We start from the raw sequence: 14,156 nt of genomic DNA, 5'->3' as shown, positions 1-14,156 counted from the left end.
AAAGCGATTGAAGTTTGGGGCATTTACACATATTTACACATTTTGGAGCTTCAAAGGCAGGTATTTGAACAAGAATTCGGAACATTTCTAGCCTTGTTTTTAGTGACAAATGCAGGTATTTTGTAACAAAAGTGTGGGGCATTTCTAGTTGTGTTTGTAGAGACAAAAATGGTAATTTTTTTTAACTAAAATCTGGGGCATTTCCAGCAGTTTTTGCAGCGATAAAGGTGGGTATTTTTTCTAACGAGAGTTTGGGACATTTCCAGCTGTTTTTGTAGTGACAGATGTGGTTGTTTTCATGAGCGCTGACATTTCTAGATGTGTTTGTAACAAATAAAGCAATTATTTTTCAATGTAACTTTGGGACAATGCCAGCTGTTTTTGTAGCAACAAAAGCAGGTATTTTGTAACGAGGGATCCGGACATTTCCAGCTATGTTTGTAGTGACAAATGCAGGTGTTAACCATGTGTAAATAACAGCATTGTCACAATATAAAATTGAAAACTGAAATGTAGTTTTAACATGTCAGCTACATATGAAATGTACAAATGTAATATATTTGTGGTTTGAGGAAACATACAAAGCCAACATTAATTCTGGGGATTGGATTGTTTTCAGTTTATCATTTATCTAAAAGATTCTCCGTCTTTCGTATTCTTATTCAGTCTGATCTGTTTCCAGCTCAGTTGTCTCAGGCGCTGTGTGCCAGGGGACTCCTGGGGGGGGGAGATTTCCTTTATTAGTTGTCGTCTGAATGAGCTGATCTACTTACTCAGCCAATCAGCGGTTCAGACTTGAGACAAGGGTCCCACCTGATGCCGGCAGCTGATCCAGATTCAGAAAGATAGAAAAAGGGCTTTGGCAGAGGAGCTCTAAAATTTGACATGCAGTTCATAAAGTTAAAATATTCTTGGCAGCACAGTAGAGAGAGCTCTGAATTTTTAGAGCTTGTCTTGTTGTTATTTAATGAGTTTGCCTCCTGAATATTAACTTGCATTTGGAGCAAGCAAAAAATCCTACAAGTGGTTGTGTCTGTATGCTGTTACTGTATGCTTTTTATTATATGTTTGACGATACATTGAGATAATAATCAGATTTGGCACACAAATGCTTTCGCTGGCTTTACTAAAAAACAACAAAAAAACAACAACAGGTTGGGGATTGAAAACTACATCAAAATCCTGATACATCTCAGAGGCACAATCAACCTTTTCCCTATGAAATACTTGAGTAAATGGGCATGCTTTTTATAAACCACTGTGCCCCACTTTAGACAGGACTCTGGCCCATTTTCATTACAACGCACACACAGCTCTGGGCTTTTAACACATTAAACGGCAAGACGTTTAAGGTGAGAGGTAGAGGGAGAGTCTTTCAAGAGAATGAAAAATATAATACTGAAACTTGTTTGTGTGCTTGTGTGAAAGTATAAAACTGAGGCAGAGAGTCTGGATTGTTTGTACATTGTGTTCCCCAATTACACAAAATATGGGTTCAGATCTGTGTGTGTAAAAAAGAGAGAGTTGCACAGAAACACCACAGCGTCCGATGTCTCATACATTTTATAGAATGATTGTGATGTGAGAGAGCCAAAGTGCTTTCTGTAAACACCATCAGTAGCTAACTGAACCAAGAAATTGATCATCAAAGAAACCCCACAGTGGGGGCTGAGAGGAGATGAGAGACAGTTGTGTTCATTATCACGTTCCACCTGGATGCATTTGCAGCAAAACTGCCTTTTTTCCACAGAGGAGGAGGCTGTGAGAGCGACCGCTTGTCTCTAAGTGTGTAATAATAGTGTCTTTTGGCGCAGCCCCGTCTTTCCGGGTGACCCTCTGACCTGCTTCATTTGCTCACCATCCCCTGGTGACTGCCAAGAGACCGAAGCACCTCACAGCTGCAGAGTCTCCAGGCAACAGCCAGCAGCGTGGACGGCTGTGGTGACACGTCATCGACGGTACAAGCGTCTCACACTGGAGGGATCACCTCATGTCAACCGAGGAGGGATGACAAACACTAAAAACAGATGACAGCATCTTGCCCGAAGCTCTGACAGCATTACCAGGAATATCAGTGGCAAGCTCCCACTACCGGAACTGTTAGAGCAAGGACAGAAACATACAAAATCACTTCTGCTGAAATCAGGATTGACACATCTAAACTCAGCAGTGATTAACTTCAATTACAGCTGCCAGCGTCCCTCTCAGAATTTTTATTCCAGGATGAAAAACAACCTTAACTGGTGGCTAATTTTACCCATAACAGAATAGATTGCGCAGCCTTCAGAGGGACCCGACTGTATTCATTTGCTAATGACAGGCAACATTACTCAAGCTAAATTAGATTACCCATGCCCCAAGGCCATTCCTATGAGGGTCATGTTAATATTCCTCTCTAAAACAACTGGATCAGTTACCAAACATGTTGATGCCGTCTTCGCTCATTTGACCCTCTTCTGGCAAAATCTTTGGCCATCGATCAACATGAAGCAGAGGTTAGGTGAAGCGAGACAGTGATTTGTGAGTTAATGAGCGCAGATTGAAGAAAAATGAAATTAGGTGGAAATTACAAGGGGTTGATGTAGCTGTTGTACTGCAACATCAGATATCACTATCGAGAGATAATTTCCCCAGCTAGATAAACAGCTCCTCTTTTACCTAAATGAATTCTCACCAGCGTAATTAGGCATATCAGCCAGGGTAATGTCGTTTTTATTTTTTCATATCAGGCACACCGTGTCTCTCTGTAGTGGTACTTGAAATGGAGAGTGCTCTGTATCTAGGTATATGATACAGTGCATGTGTTGCAATATACTGTAGGTGATAGGTGATGTTCTGCTGCAGATGGCAAATAAAGGGCCCTTTGAAAAGCCATTGCTGCATTAGGAAGATGTTTTCTTTCTGCCTTGAGAAGTAGAAACACTGGACCTGGTAAAAAGGATTTAATCTCAGCTGAATAGCCTTATTCCTCTACCCGCTGTTTTCTCTTTTCTTCAGTAGAGAAAAGAAAAGTTCATTCTGCTCACTGATTGAATCAGCTGCAAACTGCTGAGATTTTTTTTTAAAAAAAAATGGCTTCATTTTGGTCAGGTGGCACCTCTCTGAGCGACACTGACAGCTTTTAACATTTTGATCTAAGAGCGCTGCCGTCAGCATGATGCCGGCTGATTTATTTCTTCACCAAACAATGTGGAGACTCTGAGGCTGAAGAGGCTCATAGCTCATTCTGAGATGACAGTGATTCAGTCTTATGCAACAGAACTGAAGAGGCATCCAGAAGGTCAGCCACAGAAATCTGAATGAAGTGCTGCAATCAAAGGTCTGCAGTGGAAATCAAGCTTCACTGAGGTGAATGCTTATGGCTGTAATATCTGGCATAAATCCTGCACATTTCCTGCACGTCTGTATCTGTATGCTGTTATACATAGCTGAAAAGTTGCTGTCTAAACACCCTGGTTTTGGCATTTCTAGAGCCATGCTAACAGCATGTCATTGTCAGTCTGTTGTTCAGTCAATCCACCATTTCCTGACTGAAATATCTAAACAACTATTGTATGGATTCAAGGAAAATTTCTACATTCATGATCCCCAGAGGATCAGTCATAATGACTTTTCCCCAACACAATCACCAGAAAAAAATGTTTGCATACATTTCTGCAAGCCATGGATATGTTAACTCGGTCTCACTCTGAGGTTGTCAAAATCTGGCGCTTGGACAGTGACTTGCGGCGTCAGACGCTGACGTCAAAGCCATCCTTTAAAATCGGCATGATATGCAGTGGGTTGCCTTTATAGTTTAATGGTGCTTGGCAACGTCAGGGCGAGACACAGCGGGACAGGAATGAAAGTTAGGGCAACGAAAGTCCAAGTAGGATGGGTGGGAGTGGTGGTGGATGGGTCCAACAGACACCGACTTTCACCTGGGAGAGCGTTGTTCACATCCCATAAGATTATGCATTGTTTTACTGGCATACTAGTGCTTTTTTTGTGTGGGAGACTGTATGTAAACGGTAAATTTCCTGTGTAAACAGAAGTGCATTTTGAAAGAACACAATGCATTTAACGGGCAGAATTTGACACGGTGTCCCAGAACGCACCCAGGGTGCCTTGCATGTTGTATCTGGATGTGAAAGGTCCATGATCAAAAGTCGATATGTGAGGAGGTCGGAGTGAGAATGCGTTGGTTACATTTGCACGTTTATTATGTAGCGGATAGGTTCAGACTTTATGTTTGGATAACGCTGTGGTTAATGTGTAGGTAGGCTTAAGCACAAAAAACACTTGGTTATGATTAGGAAAATGTAATGCTTTGGCTTAAAATACCAGGTTCTGGGGGCACAGTCCTGGCACCAAAAGCTGCAATGTCATGATAAACTACAACCTCACTACAGGGCCCTATCCCTGCTGGAAAAACACTGACAGCTTGCTACAAAACACCCACATTTGGGGCCTAAATAGCTGAATGAAACACAGCATGACTTGCGAAAACACAACTAGTTTTGTTGTTTGTTAGTCTTGAACAGTGGTCTGCAGCTTGGCAGGCATCTAGCCCAGAGACCTTCTTGAAGAGGTGGTCTCGGTCTGGTTACAACTGAACTCTTGTGCGGTTTGTTTGTGGTGAGAATGTGTTCCGACCTGGATCTGAACCAACTGCAGTCACATGACACATTGTTTGGGTTAAACATGAGCATGTTACAGTCCTGGAGGATTATTAATGTGCGCCTCCTCCTGTACTGCCTTAATATGCACATTCAGCACATCCAATGCATCAAAACATTGTTTTCTAGTTGGAGCCGCGCCTCGTTTTCAAACTGTATGGTTTGACTAAAATGAACAATGACAGCAATATAGTCCACGATGACCAGCGCTAAAATCAACCTGCGTAGTTGTCCCTCCATTGTGACATTAGAAAGTGTCACATTTATCTTGCAAGTGTACTCTTCTTCAACGTTTTGTTTACTTCCTGGATTTTTCCCGCATGAAAATTCTGACCAATCAAGAGCAGCTTTCTCTCACAAGGCATTTTATCTGGTCCACTTGTAAATGCTGCCATGAGAACACGAACCAACTCTAGGCAATTATGCAACTTTGTAACAACATTAGTCCCTGATTCAGACCAAAGCAAGACAACTCTAAGTCTGAAATCACCATTAGTCTTGTTAGAAAGAAATCACCATTAAAGCACAACAATATAACCCTGATTTAGTTTATTTGTCTATGTACAGTATGTTTTGGGTTGTAAGTAAAAAGTGAGAGCCTAATGGAAAAAAAGAAAACAAAACAACCAAAGTAAATTCAGATGAAATATTTTTTTGATTGGTGGAGAAAAAAAAGCAGGAAATAAATGAAACAAAGGCACTCTACAGTCCAATATCAAACCATTAAATTATGCTAACAACAGTTATCACAAATTATTCTGGTATGTTTGGTTTTGAAACAAACTGTAAAATGGAAAATAAATTACTTTTTGATACACTAGGAGAGGTGCCTAAGTTTCTTTCACTATAATTTTTTTTTACTACGCAGCTCAACCAATTTACAAATGTAAAAAAAAATGTGAAAATGTGCCTATTTCACAACAATAGTAAGCCATAAATCAATACAAGCACATACAGTAAAGTACAGCTGCACACACGGCAGAGAAAATAAAGTCTCATAAACGTACTTACAAAACAGAATACTTGATAGTTGAACTTTTTTGACTGATACCAGCAAAACCAGTGTGTTTACCTGAATATAAAATGGTAAATTGAACTGTATGACCATGACTATTGAGACACTGCTCTGTAAAGTAATACTTGCAATCCTCTGCTGCACATTCAATCTTTCTTTTCTTTTTTTTTATTTTGTTTTTATTTACAACTTTACAGATTTACATTACAAACAAACACATCTGGATTTTCTTTCCCAAACTGTAATATAAAAGTGTAAGATCTACACTCATGGATCAAACTGATGGCTTTCATTTACATGAGCTCAGCCTGGCGTATGACATGGTTTCTTTAATGGCATATCAAACACTAAATACAATCAAATACGACTTTGTGGTTGAGTGAGCTCACTTACCAAACCAGAACCAACTCAATAGCCCTAAGACTGAAAAATAAAGCCCACCCCAGCTGGTTCTTGGAGCAAGCTCAAGCAAACACTCACAGCATTTACTAAATACAGTAGTGGCTTTTTTTCTCAGATCATTTTCACCAGGTTTATCTTTATCACTGGTCCATCTCCCAGCACTGCCACAAAGTAGGGAGAGGACCTCAAAAGTGTCCAACCTGCCACAACAAAACAGTATTTCCTGAGAGAACTAAAAGAAAGAGCAGTGAAGGACGTGCAGGACGACAGTACACACACACGTCTGGATATTAGAGCCAAATCCTTCAGGGACGCGGTTGCAGACAGCTCCCTCTGCTCCTGTCTGGGTCCTCTGTTCGACATGGGATGGGAGAAGGGGGGCTGAAGGCAGCCAGATGGACTCACAGGCGGTGTGACAGACATTCTCCGCCTGGCTCTGATCCTTATCCATTAACCACTCTGGATGTTTTCATTCAGAGCAAAAGGAAGTCCTGACCTGTGCCATTGTCACAGTTCTGGGCACCCCCTTTCTGTCAGCTGCTCTTCTCTTGTGACAGGCACATACACAATGTCACATCCATTGGGGGGGGGGGGGGGGATGGCGGAAGGATGGCGGACTGATATGGAAGTGAATAAAAAGGGGCCACTGAACGGAGGTGCTCCACTGACAAAACGGACATTTGTTCGACTGACAAATGTCAGAGAAGAATAGGATTGAGGAAGAGACAGCGAAGGAGACAAAACCTTTCATACTGTTTGGAGGACTGACATGTACAATCTGGTAAAATACTAAACATTCAGTACATTCTCAGACATTTGTCGACACTGACTCCCAAACCATACTGAAAAAAAGTTTAGAATATTTATAATTTGATTTTGTTCAAAAGGCCATACATTATTCTAAAGGACAGTGCTAAGAGAGGCAGAGAGAGCCCCTGTTGTCTCTTTCAAAAATATTCGAGTATAAGGCAAGACCAGACTGGTTATGAGGACACAATACACACTTTGGAGAAGGGTCCACACTTTATAGCAACTGCACACACAAAGGAAACATTTTCAAGTTAAAGAGCACATTTCATTTAGCACCTTGTTGAATAATTTACAGGTAGAATACTGCTGATTGACACAACTCAACACGTCACACCCACAATGTTTAGTGACTGTTACACAAATAAGGGTTGTGATCCACCAGCGCATTCTCACTCTCAACTTCTCAGGTACGGCAGGTTGGTCAGTGGCCCTACGCTTCAAACTAAGTTGCTCTAGGTAAACGTAATTAAAAAAACTCAATGTTGACTTTTGGTTTCACACCACAGACCGTTTAAAAAGACGGACAGGATGACAGCTCCCCAGAAGTGAAGCCAAAACATCTCCATCGCCTCCTGGTGGCTGGCTGCAGTATAGGTCATAAACCTCGCCCCCTCCATGTTAGCAGATGGGACATGGGCTAAAATCAAAGTATAGGTCAAAATAAAAAATAAAAAAATAAAAATTCTCAAAGATGTTTTCTGTAACTTTAGGTCATTCTTATCAAGCTGATGTTCAAGTGTTCATTTTTCTGATAAGTTTGGTTTCAGTTAGTTATTTGATTCTATAAAAACGGGGTTTGACGTCAAGATTGACATGATTGATCGGGTCGGATGGGTGGATGGGCAAGACCTCGATAGCGGTAGCTCCATTTCCCGATAGCTACTTCACAGACTTTGGCTCCAAATGACGTCATCAGTGCAAGATGGCAGCGCCTGTATCTGCCTCTATGTTGGCTTCATTTATGTACAATGGGAGGAAGTAGAGTAGTGTTGTCCATCTTGATATAAAGTCATTGTTCCACACTGGACATGAACTGTGGTCTCCTGGGTGAAAGTCCTTTACTTTTTTAACCCTTCGGCCACCCCTCACTCCCAACCAACACAGACTTTCTTACTCTTTATACGCCATTGCCAATGGATTTACACTAGAGGCATATGAAAGCCCAATGTGTCTCATACAGATGCAAGAGGGTGCCTTGTGTGTCAATACCAGACGCTAAGATGCCACTGACCAAGCTGCCGTATTTGATGCCCTGGGAGTGAGAACGGGTTGCAACACACAAGGCTCATTTAAGCTTTTCGACAGTTGAAAGATAACATCAATTTTGATTCAGCTACTGCACAGACAATATAACTCTGCTCTGATGATCTCTAAAAGCAGATAAATGGTTTTCAGGTTCTGTTAATTGGCTTCTGTCTAGCTGAATGTCCTGTCTTCTCTTCAGGTCCTTTCAAAAATGGACAGTCTCCCCAAAAACTGCGCTTCTAAGTTTGAAGGCTAACACAAGCACTCCAACTGATTGGCTGACTGATTTTCATCATTTCCTGTTCTTCCTTCCAGGTGAAACTCAAGCCAAGCAACATGCCTCTCACACTGGTGTGGTTCTGCGATTCACCCCGTCCTTTAAATCATTGGGGAAACAGTTATGGACCTGGAGGAACTCTGCAGCCTCCTCGTGTTCGGGGCTGTATGTATTCTCCGTCACACTGTCCCTCGCCAGGGCGTACATGGACAACTCATCCAGGGGCCCACTGGAGGATTGTGCCCCCTTCAGACCAACCACAGGTGAGTTCTCCCGCGATGCCTCTGTCGAATGAGAGCTGGCGTGCGACGTCCGCCGGCGGTAGCGGAAGCTCGGTATCCTTGAGTACGGGGAAGAGGAAGAGAGTGAACGGATGAACTCGCGCCGAGCCTTCCACCGGACTTCCTTGTTTTTTTCAATGTAGATGTTGATGGCGAGGACAGCCACAGTTTCAGCCACAATGAAGGAGAGGGCACCAAAATAGAATGACCATCCATAGGAGTACGTGTACTTCTTGTCATCGTCACGTTTATCGCTGGGGTCTCCTGCGTTGCTGGAGATGTAGACGATGATGCCAATTATGTTGCTCAAACCTGATAAACAAGAAACAAACAATAAATGGAGACAGGAAAAGGGAGGCATGTGATGTAGTGCAGAGGTTCTCAACTTTTTTCATGTTAAAGACCCCTAAATTGATACACATTAGTACACAGATACCCATTTTAAAGATTTCACTTCAGGGATCTCGATCTGAAAATACTTTGGTTGTTAGATATGATTAAGACCAGAATTCTAATGTTGTCAACTACAACTGACGAGATAAATGTGAAGAAAATTAAACCTATGATACAGACACTCTTATTGCTCTGAGACCCTGTTAATACCTGGTATTAACATGCATCTTGGATGATGTGATCACAACTTGACCACATATCTTTTGTAGTGTAAACGCTAATGCGTCCTGATGCCTCCTGGACAAGGACTACGTTATCAGTGCAGGACGTAGTGGTTGTTTTGGTGATAGCGCTCTGACGCTCTACAACTTGTCCAATTTACAGACGAGGTGGACTACGTGTTGCATGATCGTCTGTAGATGTGCCTTACGGAATGAGACGTGTTCATTTCTACTGACAGCAGGCCCCATGGAAGTGTACTGGGCTTTGAAGCCAATATTTTGTAGTGGCCAAACAGTGGAATTACAACTTTTGAGTCCATCAAGTGAACCCCCAGAGCCCAGAAAGACTTTTCCCTACAGACTTACATTGGGTAAAGATGTCTGTAAATCAGTATCCATTCAGTCCAATGACATTTTGGAAGTCTAGAAGAGCTGCATGATCATTTTATCCCTATTCAAGTCAGCAGAACTCTAAGCTGGAAGTGGCTTGTTTGGCCTGCAAGTGGTTCATTTGACTTCCACTTCAACGTAACAACATAACGCTAGCATTAACACAAAGAACACGGGCCAATGAAACAGGAAGCTAGCACTGACAGTTTTCCTACATTTCAATTTTTAAAAATCCCAGTATATATTACCTTTCTAACTGTGTCACAATATGAATGAAATGACTCATTACCCTTGTATTGTGATTCAAATTGCATCGCCAGACTCTTGCCAATGCACAGCCCTAATCATCCATGACTTTAACAGAAACAGTGATTGCACCCGTGAACTCCCACTGTGTTAAGCTGTTCATCAGCCAGTGATTACAGGACTCTCATCCCTGCCGAGACCCTTAATAACACGTGTCCTCATCACTTGTGTGTGACGTGTGTGAAGATTGGAGATCCTGACCTCCTTCATTGGGAATTAAAGTTCATCGTGATGACTGCGCCTTTGATGAAGTACAATATGTGATCACAGGTGTCACAATCAAGCTGCCTTTTTTCATAATAAAACCCCTGCCCTGTTACATGATTGCTCCTCGCTGGGAACATGGTTAACAATGTAATCCTGCAGCTCACCTGCAGCTACAAAGAGAATGCCCGCGCTGAGGAGGACATTGTTTGTCTTGTTGTAGACTCGACCAACCCCGACGCACAGCCCACCGAGCATCAACAGGATGGTGCTGAGGATGGGGAACACACTGGAGGCACGAACTATACCTGCAGAGACGGAGGAGGGGGGACATGACATATTTAAAGGGATAGTTTGGATATTTTGAAGTGGGGTTGTATGAGGGACTTATCTATAGTCAGTGTATTACATACAGTAGATATCAGTCGGCACATCCCCAGTTTGGAGAAGCAGGCAGGAGTACTGACAAGGAAGCTAAACGATGTACTGCTATGGAGGTGTCAACAACAAAACCTATTTTAGCCACCTAAAAATAAAGTATACGCTATATTTAGAATATTTTCCCTGCATAACCTTGCCGTCAGACAGCAATTTCCAAAAGGGAAGAGAAGCCGTTATATCGCTCCCGTGATTTTGCATTGCTGAACACAGGAGTTGCTGGTCTAACACTGCCTCATTCAGTTACTTGTTTTGTGTTATGTGTGACTTTGGCATTTAAAAGGGTTAGTTTCAGATTCACCAAAGTCACAGTAACACAAACAAACTAAATGACTGAGGCAGCGGTAGACCAGCAGCTCCAGTGTTCAGCAAGGTAAAATTACTGTTTTTTTGGATGGAGTCTGGTGGCTTTGACGAGAGCAAAGATGGGGAATGGAAACCGTTAATGGCCTCCCTGCTGGACTCGGAAAGGTGAAGCAGTGAAAATACTCTTAATATAGCGTACACTTAAACTGCTCTTGATTTTTTTTTTAGGTGGACCTTTTTTTAGGTAGTTAAAATATTTCTTCGCTGGCCCCCGTCCACAGCAGTACATTGCATAGCTTCAGTGTCGGTACCTCTGCCACTTCCCTAGAGAGTTCAGGTCGCCATGTGCTGTAGGTAATACACTGATTATGGATAAGTACCTCATACAACCCACTTAAAAAACAACAACAACAACAACAAAAAAAAGTAACTATCCCTTTAATAATTGGACAAGTCACTGTAAATGGTTTCAACACAAGTCATTAATCACGACATTTGATTGGACAGCAAAGAAAATGGTCAATAAAAGATGAATAAAAATTAATTAATCAATCCATCAACCAGTAGATCAAATTATGTAGTAATTTTGAGTCAGTTACAAGAATTAACACATTACAGGCAAATCAATTGTGGAAATTTCAAAGCCATTTAACAGAACAGTTCTTAAAAAGAAAAATCTCCTCTAAATTATTTGAATCTTCACTTTGATGAGCCCTCATCTGTCCAGCCCCACTTCTTCTTTCATCCATTTTTGAGAACTCCTTTATCACTTATTCTTTGTGGCCTTGTTGTGACAAAGCTTCGCTAATCAGCTGCAGGATGTAACAAGAGCTCTCGCTGACTATCACCTCCCCAGAAATGAACCACTGTGCCATTTTACAAGTTTCCAAGGATGGATGAACTTATGCAACTGTAAAGTGTTTTATTAAGCCCTCTTTTCATTTAGTCTGGTTAATGGGCTGAGTTTGGACTTTGTCCAAAGTCTGATAAGTCTTCTTTGTTCTTCTCTGCATGTTGGGAAGATACTGAATTGGCTATGCCTTACATGAAAGTCTTTTGCTGACTGAATATCCAAATGTTATATCAAACTTATCACATTCTTTGTATAAGCTTTGTCATTGCCGTTTTCAAGGCTTTCACAGTAAAACACCTTGATTTTTTTTTAAAGGAGCAGAATGATTTAATCTGGTTTCAACAAAGATTTCACATCCCTGTCAACACAGTTCATGGTAAACAACTTCCTCTTGCATTGAGCACAGCTCAAAGTATGCTTCACGTGAAAGAAAAATGAGGGAAAGATGCAAATAAGGAGCTGATCCTGCACCACCATCACTCAAAGTAATTAAAGAAATAAAAAATAACACACTATAGGCTGCTTGCAGTGCAAATAGTAAAATGTTTTTCATGCCTTTTAGATTATATTTTAAATTCTTAATAAGGAAAAAATAATTAGTTTCTTTTGAGCTCCATGTCTGAAGCCCCAGTGTCATCTTTTGTGGGGCTGGAGCTAATTGATTTGGGAACATTTCATTCAAGTATGAGAGTCCATCAAAACTCTTCAGCACTGCGTGAATGCAACCCTGAAGAAAATGTTGCCATTGAACATTTCTGCAAACCAAGAATACATTACATTTGCAGGTTATCATGTAGCAGATACCTTGAAACGTAAGTTCCGGCACAAAAAACACTTGGTTATGATTAAAAGAGATCATGATTTCGTCTAAAATACCTAATTCAGGGGGCACAAGCCTGGCAGAAAAAGCAGTAATGTCTCGCTTCTCATGCCAATAAAGCTGCTGGAAAAACACTGATGGGTCGCCACAAAATACCCACGTTTGGTGCCAAAAAGCAGCTGGGAACATAACAATGACTCACTTAATCACAACATTTTGTTGTTGTTGGTTTCAAACAGTGATCTGCAGCTTGGTTACACACCACCCACCCTCCTGTTCACCTCCCGATGACAAAGCCAGCATATACATTATGTCACTTTATAAATGTAGGTATTCGTTCATTCGTTTTTTCCGTAACTGCTTATCCTGTAGGGGGCTGCAGGAGGGCTGGAGCAGGGTACACCCTGGACAGGTCACCAAACTATCACAGGGCTGACACATAGAGACAGACAACCATTCACACTCACATTCACACCTATAGTCAATTTAGAGTCACCTATTAACCTGCATGTCTTTGGACTGTGGGAAGCAGCTGGAGTACCTGGAGAAAACCAACGCTGACACGGGGAGAACATGCAAACTCCACACAGAAGGGAACCCCCACCCTGGAGTTCGAACCCCCACCCTGGGTTCGGACCAGGAACCCTCTTGCTATGAGCATGGTTTGCAGAAATGTTCAATGCCAACATTTTCCTCTGGCAACTGGGCCGGTGAACACGACTAAACATGCAGCTGTGTTTGGCCAAGCTGCTTTTAATTGTCCCGTAATACAAAAACGTATTCATTGCTTTGAAATAATTTGCAAGAAAAGTCAGGCATCCAAACAGACAAAAAAAAACATCATGCCTTGTGGTCATAGTCTGATAGAGTAATGCTTGTAATCCAGCCCTGAAAACATTTCAAGCCTGTCTCACTGAATGCTGTCACATTTCTCCGCTGTCTGTCTCTGCCTTTGTTCTGCATTTTATCAGTCTCTGCATAAAAGAGTATCGTCTGTTTGGAGACTGCTCTCAGAAGCAAATAATAAGACGCTGAAGGTCAGCGGACTTCCTGCATGCCCTTACAAATAAAGGAAAGATAACAGCTAGACGAAGAAGACAAGAGGGGAGCACTTACGCAGCAGGTATTCAGAGCTGTCTGTGTCGTAGTCGTTGTCATCAGGGAAATGGTTTATCCTGTAACAGCTGCCTTGATTGATTCCTGCAGGACAAAGAGAAACAGTCTCAATTTTAATGATGAAATACAGTCCACAAGGTGCTATAAGAGTCTGAAATATATGGGATGTGTAGGAGATGAGGCCTGTTCAACCAACAAATAGGATCAAGGATATGTGCATTAATCTCCTTTCGAGGCAAGCTGAAGTTAAAGCGGATTTATTTGATGCTTCGGGGTTTGACTTTTGATGTGAATCCATCAAACTTCAGCTGGTTTCAGCTGTCTAAAGGATGTGTGGCTGCCAGAGTCACAGCCAGAGTTTCTCAGTACCCGGCGACCTGTTTTTGTTAAACTGTGTCCACTGGAGTAAGACACTGTTGTC

At 41.8% G+C, this 14,156-nt stretch overlaps 1 protein-coding gene across 1 annotated transcript in view; it reads right to left on the bottom strand.

Annotated features, from left to right (window-relative positions):
- Positions 1–5,192: 5,192 nt before the first annotated feature.
- cacng4b (calcium channel, voltage-dependent, gamma subunit 4b) overlaps positions 5,193–14,156 on the bottom strand; it is a 35,320-nt gene continuing 26,356 nt past the window's right edge. The window contains exons 4-6 of the mRNA XM_033643820.2: positions 13,736–13,819; positions 10,370–10,510; positions 5,193–9,000 (exon numbers count right to left, since the gene is read on the bottom strand). Coding sequence (XP_033499711.1) covers positions 8,474–9,000; positions 10,370–10,510; positions 13,736–13,819 — 752 coding nt within the window. The 3' untranslated portion in view covers positions 5,193–8,473. The remainder of the gene's footprint in view (positions 9,001–10,369; positions 10,511–13,735; positions 13,820–14,156) is intronic.

Source organism: Epinephelus lanceolatus, chromosome 18 (assembly GCF_041903045.1).
Source record: "Epinephelus lanceolatus isolate andai-2023 chromosome 18, ASM4190304v1, whole genome shotgun sequence".
Classification (NCBI taxonomy): Eukaryota; Metazoa; Chordata; class Actinopteri; order Perciformes; family Serranidae; genus Epinephelus; species Epinephelus lanceolatus.
The sequence above is the reverse complement of the archived record's forward strand: the minus strand, read 5'-3'. Positions and strand labels throughout refer to the sequence as shown.